Source organism: Gopherus flavomarginatus, chromosome 2 (genome assembly GCF_025201925.1).
Source record: "Gopherus flavomarginatus isolate rGopFla2 chromosome 2, rGopFla2.mat.asm, whole genome shotgun sequence".
NCBI lineage: Eukaryota > Metazoa > Chordata > Testudines > Testudinidae > Gopherus > Gopherus flavomarginatus.
The window spans coordinates 218322026-218346613 of NC_066618.1; the positions used below are offsets into that span (position 1 = coordinate 218322026).

Consider the following 24588-nt stretch of genomic DNA (forward strand, 5'->3'; position numbering starts at 1 on the left):
CAAACCAGCAATTCAAGATACTCAAGATTGAGCCTGCAAAGTAAACTGATACTTCTCCAAGAATCACCAGCCTCAGTCCTACTTCTATCTTTGGAGAAGAGAACAGAACGGAGATTTGACAAAGCGAGCTTATTGTGTAGCAGTCTCAGTAGAAGAAAGCCAAAATTTTCAGACGTGGGTGCCTCAAGTTACAAATCTAAATATAGATATGAGAGCTGAAATCAGAATGACCTGATTTTCAGGAGTGCTACCAGTTTTGTAGGCTGAACAGGAGGCCAGACTCCTTGGGACAATGGCTCTCCCATTACCCTATAACAAACAACAAAGGCTCGCTAAGAGGTGTCTCTCATACAAGGGGCATTGTTTTGCCTTCCTGTCTGTTTCCTCAACAACCCTTTTGATTAAGCCCATTATAGTCCCACATCAAACATCTGAACAACAGGGTCAATATACAGTATTTATAAACTATTAAAAAGTAGGTCCAAGTCCACCCCAAGAGCACCTCCAAAGATCACTGAAAACCATGCAAGTTGCAGGTTCTCAGGCACTTTTGAAAGACAATCCATACTGATTGGGGAGCCTAACTTGAGACACCCAAGTTTGAACATTATGGACAAACTGCTTTTAAAAGGGTCCATACAGCTCTTCAATGCCTACTAGTTTCATAGACTTTCTTGAAAAAGAAGACAAGCAGAGAAAGAAACAGATGCCGTTGGTTAGGAAGAAGGTAGCAGAAAGAAGAAAAAGAAGAAGAGGTGGGGGGCTGCTCAAGAAACTCAGACATGGTTATATTTTTGTAATGAAGCTTTGATCCTGACCCTGCACCCACTGACGTTGGTCAGAGTTTTTCCACTAATTTAATTGTGAATTGGGTAGAACTCTAAAGATGCTAAAACAAACACCACATATTTCATGTACATTATTACTATTGCTTTTATTACAGAGCCACATGTCTAATAGCTGTTTCTAACAAATATAGCAGAAATGAGCACAAAACACAAGAGTCAATACATTTCATGCCCTAGTTCTATAACATTTATACTATTCCTGGCCCAGGCACACAAGTCCTATTAGCAAGAACCTGTTTAATTTATTTTTAGGAGTTTTCTGAAGAGCCAAGGAAAGGGAATCTCTTCTGCTATACTGGTCATTTCCTCCATTTTTACTCTCTTATAAATATATACATGCAGATCACTTTTACTCTCGTATAAATATATATATGCAATTTAATGTAAAGTAGGGTTGGCTTCTTTGCCTGCCTGGCACCCTAAGAGCAAAAGCAGACAAAAGGCTTTTGTTATTTTGAATCCTCTTGCTACAACCCTGTCATAAACAGATAGTTAAGAGTTAATAGAACAGAAGTACTTCATATCTCTTTTGCCTGTAAAGGGTTAACAAGATCAGTGAGCCTGGCTGTCACCTGACCAGAGGACCAATCAGGGGACAGGATACTTTCAAATCTTGAGGGAGGGAAGTTTTTGTTTGTGCTGTTAGTGTTTGGTTGTTGTTCCCTCTGGGTTCTGAGAGTGACCAGATGTGCAACCAGGTTTCTCTCCAATCTCTCTCTCTGATACAGTCTTTTATATGTCCAGAATAGTAGGTACTAGGTAGGTAAAGAGAGTTAGGCTTATGTTTGTTTTCTTTATTTGCAAATGTGTATTTGGCTGGAAAGAGTTCAAATTTGTATTTTGCTGAAAGGATTTTAATTTGTACTTGTATACTTAGGCTGGGAGAGTATTCCCAGTGTCTATAGCTGAAAGACTCTGTAACATATTCCATCTGAAATTTACAAAGATAATTTTTACTTCTTTCTTTAATTAAAAGCTTTTCTTGTTTAAGAACCTGATTGTTTTTTATTCTGGTGAGACCCCAAGGGACTGGGTCTGGATGCACCAGGGAATTGGTGGGGAGAAAGGAGGGAAGGGGGAGAGAGAGGTTAATTTTCTCTCTGTGTTAGGATTACTTTCTCTCTCAGGGAGAGTCTGGGAGGCAGAGAGAGAAGGAGGTGGGAAGGTGAATTTTCCTCTCTGTTTTAAGATTCAAGGAGTTTGAATCACAGTAATCTTCCAGGGTAACCCAGGGAGGGGAAGCCTGGGAGAGGCAACAGTGAGGGAAAGGGTTTACTTTCTTTGTGTTAAGATCCAGAGGGTCTGGGTCTTGGGGGTCCCCAGGCAAGGTTTTGCGGGGACCAGAGTGTACCAGGCGCTGGAATTCCTGGTTGGTGGCAGCGCTACAAGTACTAAGCTGGTAATTGAGCTTAGAGGAATTCATGCTGGTACCCCATCTTTTGGACGCTAAGGTTCAGAGTGGCAGCCTCATTTGCTCTTCATGACAAACCCATTAACAACCACCCATTTTCTTGCAAGAGTGATTTTTTTTTTCTTAAAGGGGCTTAAATACCTCTCTTCAAAACCAAACTTTTTTCTTCCAAATTGACTCATGCAGCAAACTCACTCTAGTCCTTATTTAGCATAGCACCATCTGCCTTCTAGCAAGGCCAAAGGTGATGTAGATTAGAAGCAGTGCTGGAGGATTTTTTTCCTCTTTCACTTTTCCAGCTATGGTGCGGAAACACTGTTCAGTTCATGCTGCTTGCAGTATGAGAGCAGAGCACCTATTGCATGGGAGAAATCAGGGGACTGCTTAGGGTGGAGAGCAAATTAGGGGAAAGGGGTAGTGCAGGCATCAGAATAAGGGGGAAAAGCAGGGTAAGAATAAGTGGGATTTGAGGCAGGGAGGGAGGTACTGAGAAGGAAATTTTTGTTGAGGGTCTGGGGGAAATCAATAAGAGTGAGGAAGCACAAAAGAAGATAGAACAGAAGAGGTAACAAAAGAGGAGACAGCATAACAATAAGACAGCCGAATAAGACAAAATAGAGAAAAGCCATCCCACCAGAAACAGTGCCTCACCAGTCACAGATGGGAGACATTGCCTCAAGCAGAGCCAAGTCACACACTAAAAACTTGCAGGAGTGATTAGGAAAGGACTGAATTGCCTAAATTTAAGACAGAACAATATTTAAACAAGAAATGGCAACGAAAGAGAGAGAAAAGGTAAAATCTCTCTCCTGGTATTACAAATACTTCCAGATTGAATCATAGTTTCGTTCTCCACAAGCTAGGTTTGGGATTAAAATCCTTCAGCAATTTCAGTTTCTTCCCTTGACATTTTTTCTGCTTCTGCTTACTCCCTACTCCTCTGTCTGCCTCCTTTCTCCACTTCATTCTGAATCAGCTGCAGTGCCACTTGCTGTCTACACTACTGTAGGCTCTGGAGGCTTTTTTTGACACCAGGGGGTTAATAGGCAAATGAAGGCAAACTCTTTCAATAAAGCAGTTAATATGGGACTGGATTCCTGCACATACAAAATTATAATCATGCAAAGCCTGCCCCATAATAGCTGTATCGTATAACAACTGAATTTCATCTCTTAATAGTTCAAACTAAAGTACTTACTATTTAATGGAAATAAAATGCCTTTCCCCTGATATTCAGTCTATTTTGACCTGTGTATCATCCATTAGAATAGTCTGTAAACCTAAAAACAAAACTACTTCAATAAGATTTCATATGAGCAAATTGTGTCACCTATGAAGATCTCACTGGATGAACAAGGACAAGTCTTTAGACTACTGCTTCTTTGCCTACAAATTAAATGACTCAAGGTAGTTACAGGTCCATCTACCCAGCTGTGTTTGTGAGAAGTTAATAGTGTCCAATATGCATTCAATTCTGCCACTTAATGTTTGCATTTTTATTTATAGTCTAACAATTTGCTGTTATTCCCCTCAACCTCCATTTATTGATCACTGTATGCTCATTTGTTGTAACAGCTAAGAACAAAGAAGTATCAGATCACGATCTATAGCCCACCATTGTATGAATTCATCCATTATCCAACTGCAGTGAAACCCGTTTACCAGCATCATCGGTTGTCATAATTTTTTTTTTAATTTAAGTCAAAAAGCACGTAAAACTGTATGCTATAAGTCTGGAAAACAGAGTCGTAGCCAGGCCCTCTAAAAGCTAAAGCACAGTTTAAATCAGATGTGAATGCAGTAATTATCCAATCTGAACAAAATTTATGGTGCACCAGTTCCCAGCATAATTTTGCCACAGAATTAATGATGGGCATCAGCTAAGGCTTAAGCATTCAAGTGTAGGAGTAAAACAACTTGTGGGAGGGAGGTGAATCTGAAGAAAGGAACTGGAATCAGAAATAGAACAATGCAAGAAGCCACAAAGTGATAAGTATTGTTTACCTGTCAGTTGACACTGATTAATCTTGTGTTCTGTGATATCACTCAGTGATTCAAACACCTGGAGGCAGCTGTCACAGCTGTGCACAGCTTCTTCCTCTAACTCTTCCCCTTCTTCTGGCCTTTTCTTACAATCTATCACCTCTCCATCTTCTGCCTTGTCTTCTAGTTTACAGTTAGCATCTGAAAGAAAAATCAAGACTGTGACCTCAGGGCTTTTAAGAACAGATCCTTTTAAAAATCAGATTGGTTCTTCTTGTTACCAACAAGCAGAAATAAATTTGGCATGAGCCTGCTGTACAGGAGAAATACACTTTAGATTTTATTTCTAAATAAGCAGAGGAAATCTCTTTCCTTAACTTTTTTTCTATTCTTGATAATGAAAGGAATTTCCCCTCTACCTTCAAACAACAGCACTCTCCCCCTTTCAAACAACTCTCCCACACTTCAGTGTTAACTTTATCAATTTTTTCACAGATTATCCAGGGGCTTTGATCACTATAAGAAAGTGACATATTACCTTTACAATTAAACAGTGTTCAATGAAAATTTAAAAAAAAAAAAAAAACCAATGAGTTTAGGAAAGCTTCTTTTCACAGTTAACTGTAGCATTTCACAGGAAATTACCAGCATTCAATAAAAGATTAAAATAAACTGAACTGAATAACATAAAGATGAAATTGTTCTGTATTTCATAAGCCAGACTCAATATTCTCTCTCTCTATTATTTGATGTAAAACAATACTACAGAAAAAACTATGATTTGGGTTAAAGTTCTATGTATGTGCTTTAGCTTGGATACAATTTAACTAAAGAATAAGTAGGATGGATTCCTTGTTTTGCCAGACCATGGGAAGCTTGAAACTGTTATAAATTATAACTAGTCCACAAGGACACCTTTGTCTGTTTGGGATGATAACAAGTGTTTTGACAATCAGTGGGACAAGCTAGTTCTAACCCCAAAATAGCAGGCATGATCCCACTATCAGGTTCTAAGTTAAATGAGTCAGGTGATCTCAGCCAAATTCCTTGAGCACAGTAGGAACCATACAATTTATTGAACTACCTCAGCTCTGTAAATGACTAACGCTGGAATGAGGTTATATGAAGAGTAATTTGGAAGTGACTTTTCTTCTTTTGAGGAAGAGTACACGGTGGTGCCTTAACTATTTCTACTTTTTGCCCATTTTACTATGCATTTCCCCCAAAGACAGAAATAAAACAAAACACTTCTCCAATAAAGCAAACCGGCAGTTTCCTTTGTTCTTCTCAGGAACCACAATACAACAAATGTAATAAAAATTAAAATGGCAGTGTACAAAGGAGCCCACACATTTCACCAATTTTTTCCATTTTGGCAGCCTCATTTGCTTTTCAGACATTTGAGAGCGCTTCACCTTATGCAGCTAGAATAGATCACCTGAAAAAATGAATTCTTAATAAAAACAGAGAAAGAAGTTCAGTTAGCATCTAATCCTTTTCTGTCTGCTACAAAAGTCATCACCACCACTCCTCCACAAAGAGATGTCTGTGATGGTGCAGTTGCCACTAATACCAACCATTCCCTATATCTGCCCCAAGTGTCAAGGCTCTTAACAGCTCCCTGAAACCTGCAATAAACACTGCTGCCCTTCAAATCATTTATCAATGATAGAGGATACTTATGCATAAACCAGAAATGAAACAGACCTGTCATTAAGTGAGCTTCCTCACACTATGTGGCTCATGAGCTAAGCCAGAAGAATCTCTCTGACAGGATAAAGGGCAAGGTTTGTTTTTAAAGGGAGTTATATTGTAGAGCATCAACAAATGAGTGAAAGAAATTAGTGTGGTGAATGGGTATGTTTGCTCTATTAAACCACACCTACATACATGGCAAGATTCTTACAAATTTAAATTTCTTGATGCTAGAAGAAGAACATTAACTCAGGCAGCTACTTCCAAATTAAGTAGTAGTATGCAAACTAACACTGCCAAAAGTGACACCATATGAACCTAGGAAAGCTCTTCTGCCATTTTTAAAAGCTAGATCTAAACAACCTGTGCACCAGTAACTTTTTCCAAGTTCTTCAGTAAGCTTAACAGAGTAGTTAAAATACCACTAGGTTACAAGCAGTTCAGGAAAAGAAATAATTGTCTTAACTCTTGCAAACTGACCCCAACATCATTAAACACTTGTTGGAAAGTAGCACGTGCATATTGCATACTGTTAGTTGCTCAGCTCAGGCTCCCAGTTTCATCTCATAAAACTGACAGCACTCAGGAAAATGTGGGCACTGGGTCTGAATTTTAACATGAGTATTTAAATGCTGCACATAAAGTTTACAGACCTGTTTGTTTTAAAATAAGGTCAGAGTCTGACTCTGCTTTAACTACCATGCTTTAAAAAAAAGGAGGCCGGGAGGGAGGAATTCAAGACCTATTGGTTATGAATACTGGCACTTTACAAGAATCCAACACCACAACACACACACACACCTGAGCACACAAAAACATGAAGAATTTCTCAAGTCAAAGCTTACTACTTAGATAGTAGTTATTAAAATTAGAATAATTTTAACAGTAATACAAATGTTTTTGCTTCTACTTCTGCATTCACAGATATAACTCTACAGGGACAGGAGTCAGTCAAGCTTATTCCCTTTTGCGGCAACTTTAGAATACATGCTCTAGCCAACTGGCACATTTGTTTTTAGGTCAACACTTCAGGGGGACCCTCTGGGACCTAGGTTCAATTTTAGCCTATGATGCTCTTGTGAAATGAGTTCTGGCAGTCTCAGCCTCTCTGTGGGTCTCTTGGAGAGACACCAGCACAAAAATATATATTTTTTTAAATAGGTCATATAACTTGGAGTCTGTGGGATGGTTTTCTAAATCATAACAGCAGCTGTCTTCCACCCTAGAGGTGGCTGTATGTTTGTGATTGCACACATGCTTAGTTCCATCATTTGAAAAGCTCCTTGTGAGCCTAGATAAAACCTGGTTCATAAATGCAATATTCATTCAAATGCAGTTGTAGCTTTACCTCCTCCTAATTAAGGCTAGTGCTTTCAAACAGACTGCATCAAGTACATCTAAGTACCATTACTACCCCTCTTCATCCTAACATCTGCAACAAAAGAAGCCACAAATACTACAATCATCTATTCATACATCTCCATCCCAAACACTACCACTGTCAATTCTGTAAACTCCACAGCCATGCCCCACTACCATCTGTAACAAACACGGCTCTAGCCTCCCCCCACCCCCACCTTACAATGTCTGCAACTGAACATGACCTACAGACTACATTTCTAATTATCTAGTATAGAAAGGAAGATTAGATTCGATAGAGAAATACATTCAACTTATGAACACAATAAAAAAAATATCAAGGCCTGTCTTCTGTTATAAATAATGTTAACATAATCAGTAAGTGGAAATTAAAAGTAGTACAATTTTCTCATAACTATGTTCTCTGACAGGTGGTTCTGTCCTGCTCCTCTTCCTCCTCCTCATGAGGGATGTTATTGCTATAACTTGGTCTAATAAAACTGCAACTTTGGGGAAAATGAAAAACTGCATTGGCTTAAAAGAGTTGGCTGCAATAAACCCATGGACTTCAATTAATTTCTAGTATGGGATCAGCTTAAGGCCAACCAGTAGAAATTCCATCCTGTCCATGTAAAAATGAGGTTTCACCACATTTACTTTTTATAACCCATATAAAAGTCGAGTAAAAGTAATGAATATCTAAAAGGCCTCTCAATGGACGGGCAAGGCTATCTGTATTCTTGAAACTCATCTTACATATTTCTCTCTATGCAACAAGGATCCATAGCTGATCAGAGCTAAAATGTCAAACGACCATGAAAACTGCCCAGTTTCCAATCCATTTCACTGGCTTCCAAGCCACTTCTGCATGGAAAAGTGCTGGCAAAAGAAAGGAAAACTAAGATCATGTGGTTATAATTATTACCAGGCAAGGAATATTTCTGCAGCTCAGTGGTAAAGTAAAACTATGTCGCTTTCTGCTCCCAATAGTGTCCATCGCAAAACAACTGCCTCATTAAATCTCTGCAGTAAGATTAATATGCCGTAGCTGCACTACATTTATAACTTGGTACTCTATAAAAAGCACATTTAATGGTTAGAGCCAGAGCTTAGATACAAAGTATTACTATAAAAACTTCTGGCAGCGTAGATAAAGTATGGACCTTCTACACTGTCTGGATCAGAAATATCTGGAGTTATTGTTGAATTTTTAGCATTAAGTTCTTGTGACAGCCAAATAAATAAATAAATGTCTTCTTATACAATGAAGATACCAGAAGACAAGATAAATTAGTAATATGAAAATGAATGCACTAAAGATTATTTAACAACTCAGAGTTAATACAAAAATAAAAATAAAAACAGTAGAAAACTGGATCATTTCCTGACATATTATTCTTCAGCTTTACAGCCCACTCTTTTTCTGCTTGAAAATATATACGGCATTTATTAGTTCTCACGTTAAAAAAAAAACACAATAATTTAGGCATAAATTCATTCCTGTGATTTAGAGAACCTTTCCTTTCTCTATTTAAAAATAAAGAAATTAAATGCAAGTGTTTCACCTGCATTGCAACAAACATTAACAACAAGATGTATACAGTACTCACTTAATAGCTTTAAAGTATTCTTTACAATCTAAAAAGGAATCAAATTATTGCCTATAAATTCTTATTTTTTTTTTAAATCCATGGATTCTAGGAATCAACCTGGAGAACCCTTAAGAAAGGAGGCCTTATAAGAGTAACTTCAGTCAAGTCAATGGGACTACCCACATGAATAAGTATTTATATAACTGTTTGCAGGACCAGGACCATAATCAAAACAAAAAACAAAATAATCATTTCTTGAATTCTAGAAATCATATTAGACTATAACAGGAAAAATGCCCTATCATTACAAGGAATGGATACCATAATCATTTATAAAATAACTAGCCCAAGACACATAATAGTTTCATGAAGATGGATGCTTGGGGTTGGGTTTTGTGGGTGCACGTGGTAGTTTGTCTGCAGATAAACCATCTTGGACTTTAAAGGTTAATGCTTCCCTTTCAGTTGGATACGCTACAAACAGCAATATTCTCTATTTTCTGACACTGAAAAGTGAGATTTTATTTTTCCTGGGCTTTAGAAGTGCATTCGAAGTTGAAATTCAATAAGATGAGAGCAGACTTCGAAAAAATAAATCTCACACTGTTGTAAAACAGCAAACAAGCACTAATGAAGGAATTCAGCATTACCAGTCTGTGCGGCTATCTGTCCCACACACGCCTGCTGGTCCTCCGTTTCATTTTCTTCTACTGCCAGGAAAAGGTAAACAAACAAACAAAAACAAAAAAACACAAGATGTTAGGTGGGTAGCTGAAATGACTCATGCGTCATCTCCCTAGTTTCAGTTCTGAAAGCCAGTAATGCTGGTGCAACAGGGCAAGAGAACATTGCCTAGCACAGAACCAATGCAAGCTGCAAAACCTCAAACCAGATCATAGCACCACACCTTGTCCAAAAGCATGTAGCTTCTGCACAGCAGAGTGACCAAAGAGATCTCATGGATTAAGAAACAAGTCAAATTTCCTCTGGGACACAGTACTGTGGATTTAAAACAGGTATTCTGTTACCTAACTGAATTAGGGACTAAGACAAGACATCAAGACTCTACTCACCTACTCTACATTGGGATAGCTTAGTGGTTTGGCATTAGCCTGCTAAATGCAAGGCTGTGAGGTCAATCCTTCGGGGGGCAATTTAGGGATATGGGGCAAAAATCTGTCTGTGGATTAGTCCTGCTTTGAGCAGGCGGTTGGACTAGACAACCTTTTGAGGTCCCTTCCAACCCTGATATTGTAAGTGGGAAGCTCTTTCTGGCGGTGTGGGTGCTAAACCATTAATTTCCACTAAATTTAAGATAAAAAAGAAAAAAAAGCGAATACTACACTTGTAAAGATACCCTTGCAAACGTGAACCAACACAGTGCTGTCTTACTGAGTCTGCAAACAGACCATGCCGGCATCTTTATTATGGCTCACAGCTTCCCTAAGCACACACCACTCTCGCCAGATTGACTATTCAAAACCTTCTGGGCAAGAGTAAAATGGACAAGAATCATGTCAGCTTCATTCTGGAACTGCATTGGGAAGCTTTAGGGTGCTGCAGAGGCAGGCACTGGAGCTATTCACAGCAGAAAATGACCCACCAAAGTGAAAGCAGGGGAGGAGTCAAGCAGCAGAACTACTACTTCCTTATTACGCTCCCAAAGGTGAGAAATCTTTGAGTTGAAGGTGCAGTAGAGAAAAAGAGTTCCTTCTCCCTTCCAGTGGGGAAAAAGTGTAGAGGGGACAGTTCATATTTACAGCATCACCAAGTATTAAAAAATCATGGGCAGACCTCAAAAAAATCATGAAAGTGGATTAAAAATAATGAGATTTTTAAAAGATATATAATGACCTTCCCAACAGCTGTTTCCAAAAAGGGAAATTTAGAGAGCAGACAGTAGCCTTCTAGGATGTTAACAAGATTTGTTTTGTTTTGCTTTAAGTAGGTCTTCACTTCTGCCTTTAAGATATGTAAACTGGAGGACTAAATCTTTCTGCAGAAATGCATTGACTATTTCCATCAGCAGAGGTACCAGAACCTCCCCTTACTAATGGAGGCAGACATATATACATAGCAAAATTTTGTTAATTTGCACTACTGCTTGACAGGCACATTGCAAGTTGCAGAATTTTGAAAATTAATACGTAAAAACACCTAAAGACTATCTCAAAAGAGCTTATTTTTAGTAAATGTACCATAGTATATTATATAAAAATAACTGCTGTTAGTATAGTAGCCAGCTTTTAAATATTTTCTGGAGAAATAGACTCTCCTGTATGAGAACTCCGAAGTGTGCACATTATCAAAGTTCAACTTCCACACATGTTACATTAAAAAAGAGAAAGGAAACTTCTGACCAGCATGTTAGCAGGTAACTTTGTGGTTAGCATCTTTTTTAAACTGTTGTTCAAGCTCTTTATGGATTCTTAGTCACAAAAGAGCCAAGTAGATCACAACAGGCATAAAAAACTTGCCAATAACAGTCAACTAGACTGACATATTTGTCAGGAAAGATGAACCTTTGAAAAGAAAAATATGGTAGAGAGGAGAACAGAACAAAAATAAAAGCCCTAGAATAAGGAACCTTCATCATAGAGTTAGCCTACAAAATATCAACTAGCTCTCCTTTACACCATGGCCAGATTCTTCCTCCAACTAATAAAAATTGTTTGCTACATTAGGTAATGATAGTCCAGTCCATCATTCTGTAGCCACAAAGTACTAAACAGGAACCAGATTAAGTCTTCTCATAGCCTCTTTATAAGAACATCAGCCTTCACTGTCATTCATAAGAACATAACATAAGAACAGTCCTACTGGGTCAGACCAAAGGTCCATCCAGCCCAATATCCTATCTACAGACAGTGGCCAATGCCAGGTGCCCCACAAGGAGTGAACCTAACTGGTAATGATCAAGTGATCTCTCTCCTGCTGTCCATCACCACTCTCTGACAAACAGAGGCTAGGGACATGATTCTTTACCCATCTTGGCTAATAGCTATTAATGGACTTAACCTCCATGAATTTATCCAGTTCTCTTTTAAACCCTATTATAGTCCTAGCCTTCACAACCCCCTCAGGCAAGGAGTTCCACAAGTTGACTGTGCACTGTGTGAAGAACTTCCAGTTATCATACCATGTTAAACTCACTTGGATAAACATCACCCTGTATCTTATACTCAACTTCAGTGTTAACTTCCCCAAGCATTAACTGAAGCATTGTTTCTCCTTTCAATAAACAAAAGCAATTTTCAACAATATCCCTCTGCTAGGGGCTTTACACTTTATACTAATGAGACAAAAAGCTTTTGGCTACCAAACTACATTAAAAATAAGTATAGGAAGATATGTGGACAGCAGCAGCCTATGTCAAATATTTCTAGTTAATACTGTAAAAAACAAAGTTTTATAGTCTAGGATTATATTTGTGAACAAGAGTTTTTGATTTCTTCAGATTTTTTTTTTTTAAACAAGTAAAGTATTTAGCATGGCCTACCATAAGAAGAGAGAACTCCGGGATAGTAAAAGTAATTGAATGCCAATAAAAGAAGAAACATCAGGACATATGGAGAGCTAAAGCCTGTGTTTCCAGTCATGTTATGTTATGCTGCTATGGCTGAATATTAATTCTAGATACTTTTGTGACATTATTTCAGAGAAACAATATTTTGTCTGAACAGTTAAGTGTTTATGACCGCAGAGTCACCTGTTTTGCTAGTGGTGGAAATATTTCTTTGCTAACTAGATCAGAGAACATTGCCAGCTACTTAAAGCAATAAACCATCAATTCCCTACTATACAATTACATGATGAAATTAAAAAAAAAAAAAGTGTTTCTAAACAAGAATCGCTCACCAAAACAATTGTGGCACTGCACTCCTTGATTGCAGAAAATTCTATTTGCATATAATTTTTTTTTAAAAAGATCTCAGTGAGGGAAAATAGAATTCCAGTACTTCAGTTGTCTTCACCTTTATAAAGTCTGGTGGGTTTGGACTCATAACAGCATTTTGCAGTAAAGTTTAATACTACAAAAATGCATTTCTAAACAAGAACTTTTATATATACACATGGATATGTAGAGAGATATAGATATATGAAATATAGATAGATATATGTTGAGCTTTGCGATCCAAGAGGCAGAGCTACTTGTTAGCCTGGAAATACTCTGGTTTGAATTCAGACTGTCTTGCATGCCCAGACTCAGAGGGTTCTAGGAAACTTGAAAAACCAACATTGTTAGGGCTAAATCATACTTGCCTTTTTATGTAAATAGTCTCTCTGAGGCCACTAAGTAGAGGAACAAACAGATTTGGCCCATAGATTCTGACAGCAGAGTTAACCTCCCACTAATTTACTGCAACATCTGCTGGCCAACCAGAATTTCACCCCTCCTGCCTAGAAGATTGTCACAAAGCTTATGTACGTGGAGGAGAGTTTATAAAGCTAACAGTGGAAGAATTCACATATTCTGCTAACTAACCGGGCTACCCCACATGGAAGGGTCAGTCTGTTAGTAGAAGCAGACAACAGTGGTGCATGCTTGGGGAGACCTCATATGGAAAAAGGAATGGACGAAAATAGAAATGTGAGAGTACTATGAAAAGGTGCATTTTCACTGAGTAGAAATCCTTTATGGAGAACAGAGACTATGATTTATGGCTTTTGAGCTATTACAAACTATAACAAAATACAAGCTACAGATAATTGAAAAAAAAGACTATTTTCTTCTACTATGGGTAGGTTAATAAATTAAAAAGAGAGAAAATACATACTTCCCTGAACATCTGAGGCTCTTTTCAGCTTGTTAAAGCAAGAGAAGCCGCATATCCCAAAATAAACTATAAACAGACTTATTGATTTAATACCCTTCCTAAAAACACTTTATTTAAGGGATGTGAAACAAAACAAAATATAACACAGCAACCAAGATTGCAAGGGGTATGAGAAGATTTGGTTTACAATATATATATTTCACTTATATTTTGCATTTCCTATAACTCAATATAACTTGCCATAAGCTTAACATTGGTACTTGAATTTAAAAATCTTATCTTCCACAAAAGTATTCTTCCTTTGAGGATTACTTTATAAAGCATGCATTCCATCTACATGTTTGAATAATATCTGCAGATAAATAAGAGGCACTAGCCATATTAGCATAATCAATATACAATTTACAGAGCTACCCAGACAGAACAGAAATAAAACATGTGTGCCATTATTTTAGTATCTAAAAATTACTGTCATTTCTGGAAGTATCTTTCTGCTTTTCCTCTCTCTTCATGTCCACATACAAACTAAGAAGAGATACTTATTGCCACCACCTACGCGTAGATATTTAATATGATCAGGTAGATTAGTCACATAGCAGAGGCAAATTTAAGGTTCAGGTCTGCGAAGTGCTGAGCCTCTCAAATCCTATTTACATTCAAAGGATTTTGTGGACTTGCAGCACTTTGCAAGGCCATGCCTTTAGAACATATTTTAATAAAAGGTTTAATTTGTATGAGGAATGCCAGCTGAAATCAATAAAGTGAGGGGTTAATTGCAGGATCACACCCTAAAATAGTTCCTCTTGTTTATTCTTTCTCCACTTCCTCTACACCATTCATGCTTTCCTTAAAAGTCATCCTCAGCCAAATTCTCCCTGTAGACATAGATACAAACACATATTCTCACTCCAACTGGTGTCAATGAAAGTAACAAATGTGACTCTGAGAGGACAATACAATCCTTCGTCAGTGAGGTTAGCAAACATATAATGTACACTGCAAAACTGTATTAAGACATCTTGCATTCTTACCGGTCAGTAACCATCCTGATCAAACATCAGACAAGATCTAATTTTCTGAACCACCTTAAACAGTATCAATATACTTCCATTAAATATACACTAGAGTGCGGCCTCTTTTATTAACTAAAATGGAGGGCTGAGGAGGAGTTCATAAAATCAAATGTCTCAAAATTACAACAAGTACAGTGCAGAACTTGAAATATGGTGCACTGCATCACTTTCTTCTTGTCCTTCAAGCCACTGCAAAGCAATTTCCAATGCATCAACGGCATCAGAATCTGAAGGCACTGGAATCTGAAGAAACGTTGACTTGTTCTTTAATTGACAGCACTTTCATTGTATGATTCCCCCCACACACACCAAAAAATGATTTATATAATTAGTTGTTTGTGAAGAATGGTGTTCATAAAATTGAGGTTCTACTGTACCAAAGAAAAATTTCAAGTGCCATTTAAAACAATTTTTAAAAAGTAATAATCCTATCAACAAATAGACATATATTTGAGATAACACTGGAAAAGGAAGGAAAGGTTCAGTTTAGTTGCATACCCTGCCTCCAATTATTTTTAAGCTGTAATGTAATGATATTTTCTTAAAGCACAACTTACAAGTGTAAAGGATTCTTGGGGGAAGGGGTTGTTTAAAATAATAGAACTGAATGCTCATTATTATTACCAACCTTCATCCCCTCACACCTTCTTCTTCCTACATACAGAGGCTGCAACAAACCCCTCCTGACATTCATATCCATTTTACATACTCCCCTCTCCAGCCTGTCCCTCTATTGAGCTGCTTTTTCAGTTACTCTTGTATAAAAGCTAAACTAGGAGCAGTGTGGCTCCCAATTCAGCTGTGTTGGTTGGACAATATTATTCCTATGCTGAAACAGTAATATTTTCTTAGACAGTACCTAAGATAACCCTTCTGGTTAGGCACATTTAAAAGAAACACACACACACACACACACACATATGCCCCTTTGGACTGTTCTCTTTCAGCCCTCATATTCTTTATTCAAGGATTACAGCGTCCCAATGTGACACACTGAATCATGTAAGGAGACAGTCAAGTCTATGGAATATTATGGGTGAGAAAGGCAGAACAGAGACTCCTTCCAGCCACACAGAATTCTAGCGTCTTTCTAAACTTAGAACCTATTTTGTTTTCAAGGCAATTAGACCAGTTTTGTGTACTGACGTTGCCTCCCTAATCTCTCATCGATGAAGAAACACTTGGACTATATTTTAGATTGTTTTTGTTAGTAAGTTGATAACCATACTATGCATTTTAGAAAGTGCCATTCATCCAAGAATCTCAAAGTTTTTTATAACCTTTAAGTTTCACAACATCCCTATGAGGCATTATTATATAGTCTCACAGATAACGGAACTAAGGTGCTGAGGACAAAGTTCTCACTTTACTCCACCCCTTTTGCAGTAATACAAAAAGAAGCCAAACCGCTGCAATTCCACTGATCTCCCACTGGGTGCAGTCCATGCAATGTAAACAGGAACCCCTGCACACTGCAAGCAGTGTTCTAAAACATCCTGCAGGAGGGTATGGGAATGTCACTGGGGAGTGACAGTGTCATCCAGTGGGACCATAGCTATACAGATTTGCTGTACTGTCAGAAGACACAGCTAATAGTTCTGTTGCTCCATGTCCTGCTAACAGACTGTGGGAGAGGAAAGAGTCCTTTTTGCTCTCTTTCCCTGTATTTAGTTCATTTACTTCAACTGGATCTGGCTCCAAGAAATTAAGTGACTTCCTCAAGCTCACTCCAGGCCTATATGTGCATGCTGCTGAGTGCCCCCAACTCCCATGGAAGTCAATGGAAATGAGGAAAATCAGCACTTCTCAGGACCACTGCAAGACACTGGCAGAGCAAGGAACTGGCTTCAGGAGTCCCAAGTCCAGTACTCAGACCTTTTGGCAACCCTCCCTCCCTTCAGTGGCCACACTTAGCTGAAAGCTATTATTTACTTTCAAGAACATAATTATAGATAACCAGTCCAGCACGATAAAAATCAAGAAGTGAAAAGAATATCCAAGATAATTTTTTTGAGCAGTTACAAAGCCCTTTATGTAATAGTAATGGTTTCAGAGTTCAGATTCCACATAATACACCTCTACCTCGATATAACACTGTCCTCGGGAGTCAAAAAATCTTACCGCGTTATAGGTGAAACCACGTTATATTGAACTTGTTTTGATCCACTGGAGTGCGTAGGCCACCCCACCCCCCCGGAGCACTGCTCTACCGCGTTATATCCAAATTCGTGTTATATTGGGCTGCGTTATATCGCGGTAGAGGTGTACATTACAGCTACACATAAAGCATACGTTTTTTTTCTCTCTCTCTCTCTAGTAATTTCCGTAAGGCATAAGTGATGAGTTATATGGTACATGGGCAGAGGGACATAATTAAGAATTTAGGTTATTTTTGCAGGCCTCTACCTGCATCCTTACTTAGGAAAAAGGGGGACTAATTAAATGTTTCCCACAAGAAGCTGAACTCTTTTAAAGAAAAGCACACCTGAAGCAATCTGATTTATGGAACACAGAGATTAGAAACAGAAATAACCAGTGGCCAAAATGTTCAAACCTAGGTGACTGAATTTAAAAAAATGATCTGTCAAAAGCGATGAGTACCTACAGCTTTGTGGATGCTCAACATCTCTGAACGGTCAGTTCACTTACTTAGGTGCCTAATCTCAGGCAACAAGATTTAGACTTTTTGGCCACTGACTCCATTCGCAAAACTATAGATACTAAACTATAGATATTAAACTAATGGATGCACATTTATCTTAGTCAAAAGGCCAGTTCTTTCAGTATTAATTTGAATGAGCTAGGTTGTTCTTTGTCTAAATGTTTATCAGAGAGTTGCTTCCATAGAATTCACTTCTTTGTTTTACGATGTTGTACATGACCTTTTGTTCTTCCTTTTATCATTCTTGTCTTTTACTTTTCTGCAACAAGAAAAGTACTCAGTGCTCACTCCCCTTCCTCTCTTGATTAACATTTGTATTTGGCTCACTAGCCTTTTCCACTGAATCTATTCAACAGCTTCACCTTAAATCACAAGACATAAATCTTTTCCCCATGCTCTGGCTCTTAACTGCATAACCCAACCACTTCCCAGACATCACACACAAAGGCCAATAGTCAACCATTTCATCCACTTATTTTTAGGATGATAAAAAGTTGCATTGAGCATACATCTTGAAGTCCCTGTTGTTCTGAGATTAGAGGATCAGAGATTCCAAGGAACACAATTGCAAAGAAGGAAGTGAAGAATAACTAAAAGAGATAAAGCGCACACACACACACACACACCCCCGCAAGCCCATCACACACATTGGTACTATCAGAAGTTAGAAAACATGTTGACACCATTAGGGAAAAAATCCCATAACCCTACCCCCCCAGGGTAATATACTTCAGAGCCAGAGCATGTTTTGTTGACTAACATATAGCTTTGCCTTATCAAGGGCAGGCCTCATAATGTCACTTAATCTGATATGTGTAAAAGAAATATTTTACAATGAAAGGAGTTTTTCCCTGTTAAATCCCTTCAAGACACTAATGAGTCAACAATGGAAAGTGAAACTTTCTAGTTTTACAGAAGTATCCAGAGTGGGAAAATAAAAATCTCTCTCAAAAATCAGCCATCAGGGAAGTTGTTTTCTAATGTTCATTAAGCAGGTAAATACAATCTGAGGTAAAGAAGCTGTAAGTTTTACTCCAGATCCAGGACACTAAAAATTGGGGGGGAACACTGAAATTCTGAATATTTTTCCCAACAGTGCTTATTTTTAGTAGGATATAAAGGTGTCAAATCCTGCTTCACCTAGGGCTCTTTGACCAAAGGCGAGCACAGCCAGATTGAACACATTTCTTTCTAGTTACCAATAATGAAAAAAGTGATGCAGTATCACTAAACAGCAAAACAATTCACACACCACAGAATAAATAAATAAATAAAATAATAAAAATGTACTACATCAAATTAAGTATACTGTAGGGTTTAAGAGATTCAAGAAGGGGGTGGGGAGTCAAACCTTGAAAGATACTGTACTTATTTAAAAATGGAATAATATTTCAGATAAATTACTAATGAAACAGTAAGCCCTCTCTCCTGTTCCCATTGAAGTCAATGGGGGGTGCGGGAATATGACACCTGCCATTAATATCAGTGGTGCAGGATTCAGGATGTTTTTAAAATGTGGACAACTGACAAGACTCCTGTACTTAAGAGTATACATAGTAAAAGAAATTGAAGTGTAAGAACAAAAAGCTGCTGTAAATCATGCACAGTGGGCGTTCTTTAATCTATAGTATCTCTCCACTGAAAATAAATGTTATGCACATCCCAGAAGAATACAGGCCACATAACAAATGAATCCTGAAAAACATTTTTCTTCTTCCTCTACTTCAGCATTATGGAGTAAAAAAGTCTTCAAAAATAGTAAAGGAATGCAAAAAAACAACTTTTATGGTAAAAAAGAGTTTGTACAATTTTAACTAGTACTGTAATATTGGAGAAAAATATTCCTGATTTCAACTTCTTTTCATGAAGGTACTAAAGGCATCTTACACACATATGCCACAAAAGAACTGAAAGCAGAATTTTTGTAACCAGACTAAAAACTCAAGAAAGTAGGCGGACTGAATGAAAATGCTAATTGTAATGTGTTATAATAAAAATACCCCCAGGATCAGCCCAATCTTTTTTTGCTATAGCATAGTCCCCAGGCATATGGCTAACTACTGCCTGATCACTATCCTGGCTAAAACTAAAGCTACTGAAGTTTAGGAGGATTCATATCTAACAGAATTTCTTTCATCTCTAATAATTGCTAAACTAGCATAATTACTCATACTTGAAGTGGAATGTGATGCATGCTAACAATCCAAGTTGCCTAAAATTAAAGTTAAAACAAAAAACAAAACCCACTACTGAACTCTGTATTCAGAGATTCATCTTTTGTCAGTGTTGCACAGTGTTGTCATCTTTTGCCAAGTGTTGCATAATGATTTAGAATTATTTAAAAGCTTCCCTTACACTATTTGACTATTATAAAGAGAACAACTGAACAACTTGAATGCTTACGTTTCAATTGCTTTGTAGTAAAAGCATTGCACAATACTTTTAAAACCAGACAGGCAGCTTTCCACAGTCCAACAGATCAATCATACCTCAACTTCAGTTAGAGCAAAATTTAGTCCCTCCAAGAGGAAAAAATAAAATTTTATATATATGACCACAATTCTGATTTTAATTGAAATAGGATAAGAAAGTTGCATTTTCCCCATACCCAGTGGGACTAATACTGACTTTTGACAGTACCCAGGATCCTACGGAAAACTCCAAATATATTTCAGATAAAGGCTATGTCTACACTACCTAGGTAAGTCAACCTATGCTAGGCAACTCCAGCTATGTGAATAACGCAGCTGGACTCAACATACCTTAGGTCAAGTTACCATGGGCTCAATGCCACGGGGGAGGCGGGGTCGACGGGAGATTTTCTCCCATCGACTTACCTTACTCTTCTCATCAGGGGTAGAGTACAGGGGACGACTGGAGAGCAATCTGCAGTCAATTTGGCGGGTCTTTTCTAGACCCACCAAATCGATATCAGAGCATCAATCTCGGCTGTAGTGTAGACCTGCCCAAATGTTGAAGTTTTTCCTTGAGATATCAGTATTCATACCACATTCTTAATCAGTGTTTCAAACAAAAAAGCATTTAATCCAGAAGATATTTACATGAAATTCTAACAGGCTTGGAGAGGGAGGGGGTTTAAGTCCTTTTCTCATTTACAAACACTTAACTAAAAAAAGGTAGAAAGGGATTTTTTTACAAAATTTATGAGATTTCAATACAGAGGCATCCATTTCATAACAAAGAAATTAAAGCCATTAAACTAGTTACACAGAATGAATTACAGAAAAGCATACAGCCTTTTAACAAATCTTAGATCATGGTGGAACATGTTATCCTACACATCTCCATATTAAGAGCCTCTCTTGTTGCAAGAGTTAGCTGCAACTAGAAAACCCAAGCCATACTTCTAGTCCTTTTAAGGCATCTTTATCTAAAAAGATTTCAGCCTCATGGCAACTAACAGTTCAGTTCATAACTATTTATAGATAAAGGTTTCCAAGATACAAGTTCACCTGCTCCTGAGAAATGGTCCAATAGACTTGCACTGGTCCCAGAAAGCAATTGAATATCATTTTTGTAATCCTGAAGTTGATAAAGTGAGTCATAAACATTAGCCACGTCAATGAGAATTACTTAAGGGGAGAGCAACATCTTTTTTTTTTTAAATCAGACATGGGAATAATCTGGCAAGACAAAAAAAGTCTAACTATAAATAGCCTGTACTATAACATTATAAGATGGTCATTTTAAATCCCTGTGAAATTTGATTTTTTTATGTATGCTTTTGTGTTCAATATCTAATATTTGCCCTTTTTGGGTGGCCAAATAAAAGCCAACAATCCACTCATGCATCAAAACAAATGGTTTTGCTTTTCAGACCAAGTGGAATCTTATGAATGTTTTGTTCCCTCCCTATAAGATGATTATTCCAGAACCTCTGAGACCCTGAAACCAGGCATTTCAGGAAAAGTTCTTTGGACCAGCCATACTAAAACTTTGAGTTGAGTACAAAGGAATCATGTCAATAGTAATTGCTGTTTTTGTTTATGCTAGACTGTCTGCAGATTAGACTATAATCAATCTAATAACTAACATCCAGTCCATGTAATTTAGAGGTTGGGCAGTGTGGGGGTGATAAACATTCAGCTAGCTGAGAAATTAAATAGAAGCATTACTGTTTGATGGAGATTTGAATGTTAAATTCTTTCTTAACTATTGTTACTAATATAGCTACCTTTTTGTTACAATAATCCACTATCTTCTACCTTAAACACCAGTATGCCATAACATCTGTGCCTCACATACAAGAAATGTATTATTGCTTCAAATATATTAGTGAAAACTAGTCACATTAATTACACACAAATATGGGGATGAAATTGATCATCTTCATCCGCTAGCAACTTTGCAGAAGTTACAGTTGCAAAGGCAGCCAAGACGGAAAGAGTACCTTGGTTTTCCTCAAAAGAGGGCACGACTCTAAGAAATGCAGGGCATTGCCATGGTATCGTTTCAAGATACATGCCCGTTTTAGGCAGAACATATGTATATAGTACAGTGAGCACATTTTTTCCTTCTCTTCTTTCTAGGAGCTAAACATTTAATAAATTAAGCCACAGAATTATAAAACTGGGTTACTAAATATCAGTACCAGGAAATTCATTTTGAAGTGACAAAGAAAAAGAAAAATGCTTAAATAAGTCCTCAGAGTTCAATGTTTCTATTAAATTTGTGGGACTATACCAGCACCCTGTGGTGGCTTATTTAACACCTACAATTTCTAGCGATTTTTCACACACAACTTTAGTCTAATGGATATGACCTGACTTTGGTTGAGAAGGATGGGATTTAAAGATACATTAGGACTGCCTTTTCATTCAAATTCGCTAATGAATATCTGTTTTTTTTTTCCTCCCACAGATGACATGGATGACTACGTTTTCATAGCATCCATATATTTCTAAACAAATAATTTCTGATTAAAAAAAAAAAGAACTTTAAGAAGAAAAAACAAATACCCCCAAGCGAAAGAAAAAGGGTCAGTAACCTAAGCGTGATATCTTAGAGTGTGCCAAGTTACAAAAGCGTTAGCCATTCAAGAAGCCAATTTAAACAAGACACAACTGAATTGCTCCTTATCCCTTGCCTCCTCAGCTTAGGAGGTCCCAAGTTCAGCATCCTAAATACATTTAGGGCATTCTGGCCCTCAAGCATTCTGAGTTTAAAAAGGAATATAAATGACCAGTCCTCCCTCATCATCTTCTCCTTTGCAATTTGGCTTGTTTTGTAGCTTTCACACTTAGATATAGCTGACCTGCACTACTTCCCCTCCCTTTTTTTAGGTATGTATTTAAGATTGTTTTGATCACATGGAACACATACAATAAGGATTCCTTTCAGAAAAATCACAAGAAATGGGATAAATAAACTAGCAAAATGAAATATAGGTCAATACTGATAAGTTTGATGCAACTGATTCTACGTATATTTAAAACAACCTAGCAGTTTAACTTCTTTTTAAAGATTAAGTCACTTAAGATATTAAAATTAAAAATCTTGTTTTAAATGTTTCTGGGTGGAGAATTATTTGTTCACCTATGGCCAAGCATGTATTTACATATCCCTCAAGTGCATGGTATTCAGCTTTTCATAAACAACGACAGTCTTCCTTATCCGCAGGTAAATGTTTTTATTGTTTTTAAAATGTTGGGAGAGTGGGTAGCTATTGTTTACCCTGCCTTGTTTCTCATTGATGTCAAAAGCTGGTACCTGTCAGCAAGAGTTACTAGGATAATTAGACTAAGACTATAGGTACCAGCAAACCAAAAAGAGGAAAAAAGCAAACAGAAGAAAACTAATTCACAAGTATATTTTCAAAAAACAAAAGACATTTAGTCATAAATGAGTTAACACCCACCATTTCTAATGAACATTACTTTCATGCATTCAACATACAAACTCCCCAAAATTCAACTGTCATTTTGTTTTTATGTATTTACCTGCCTTGTGTCACTATTCCCCTAAGATACAAGTTTCAAATTATGTTATCAAAAGTGACAGCCATATCAGAAATATCTTTTAAATCTTTTTCCATCAGAAAAAGTTACTAAGTACATGACAAATTGCAAATTTATTGTGTAGCTCATGTTTTGTTTAGACATGGAAACAGTACTCATGAATTTAAAGAGCTTCTTTACATAGATGTATATAATAATTTAATTTAGATGAGAAATAGTTTGGAAAAACTGTTTACTTTTAAACTACAGATCTTGCTTCTCCTAATGATTAAGCTACTAATCATTAAAAGGTACCTAAAATCAATGTTGCATTTAGGTTTCTGTTGAAATTCTAACAAACAACATTTGCAATGTTACTCACAGCTATTGTTTCTTCATAAAAAATTAAGATGAAATATTTGATGGACACAGCATTTTCAATTTAAAGGCTATAAAATAATCTTTAAACTTCCCAGCTGATTCATGCTGCTATCCCACCTAGAAATCTTACAATCAGATTGTCCTCAGATTACTAATCCACCCAAAAATGGACACCATTCAAGAAAAATAAAATGGGAAAATGAAAAAAGTCAGATATTTGAACAAAGGCCACCAAGAATGATAATCTGCTTCTTAAGAATAATTACTGCTGCAATAATTACACATGATGATTGATTTACTATTTGTATTTTTAATGGAGAAATAACAAATATGGCACGATACACATTTCTTCACTGTATCTGTGTTAAATATTTAACAGTTTCTTAAGTGTATAGTATACTATCACTAAAACTCAAGCCACTCCATCTGAAATCTAGGATTTTGCTATTTGCTCATTTTAGGGAACCTTAGGCTACTAGTACAAAAAGCAGACTATGCTCAGACCTACATATAAAACGGAAGCTGAATCTTTGAGTTAATTTAAGTGTTATTTACAGAAAGGCACTTGAAAAAACATGTTTTCATTCTGCATACATATGCTCATATAAATTAGTATGATGAAAACATGGTTCTATTCTGACAGAACAATTTAAACTATTTTCCCATTCATTTTGTGTTTCTTAATCTGTACTAGATTTGTAATTCCAACTCTGTATTTGTTCAGTTCAACTTTTCTAACATCTTACAAATATGACCAACTGATGCCCTACTTATGGGCCATAAAAATCATATGGGCATGTAAATAAACCCTCTTTAGGGAAGTCCAAAACTAAACGGATGCACAACCAA

The 24588-nt window shown here is 37.1% G+C and overlaps 1 protein-coding gene across 10 annotated transcripts in view; it reads right to left on the reverse strand.

Annotated features, from left to right (window-relative positions):
• ZNF521 (zinc finger protein 521) overlaps positions 1 to 24588 on the reverse strand; it is a 281730-nt gene that overhangs the window by 253925 nt on the left and 3217 nt on the right. For 6 of the 10 annotated variants that reach the window (XM_050941929.1, XM_050941927.1, XM_050941919.1 and 3 more), the window contains 2 exons: positions 9539 to 9598; positions 4264 to 4443 (listed from right to left, as the gene is read on the reverse strand). The exons of 1 other annotated variant lie outside the window; for it this stretch is intronic. Coding sequence is in view for 6 of the 9 variants with exons in the window: in XM_050941919.1 (XP_050797876.1) it covers positions 4264 to 4443; positions 9539 to 9598 (240 nt within the window). In the remaining 3 variants the exon portion in view is untranslated. The remainder of the gene's footprint in view (positions 1 to 4263; positions 4444 to 9538; positions 9599 to 24588) is intronic. 3 more of the 10 variants (XM_050941928.1, XM_050941921.1, XM_050941922.1) reach the window with 2 other exon arrangements.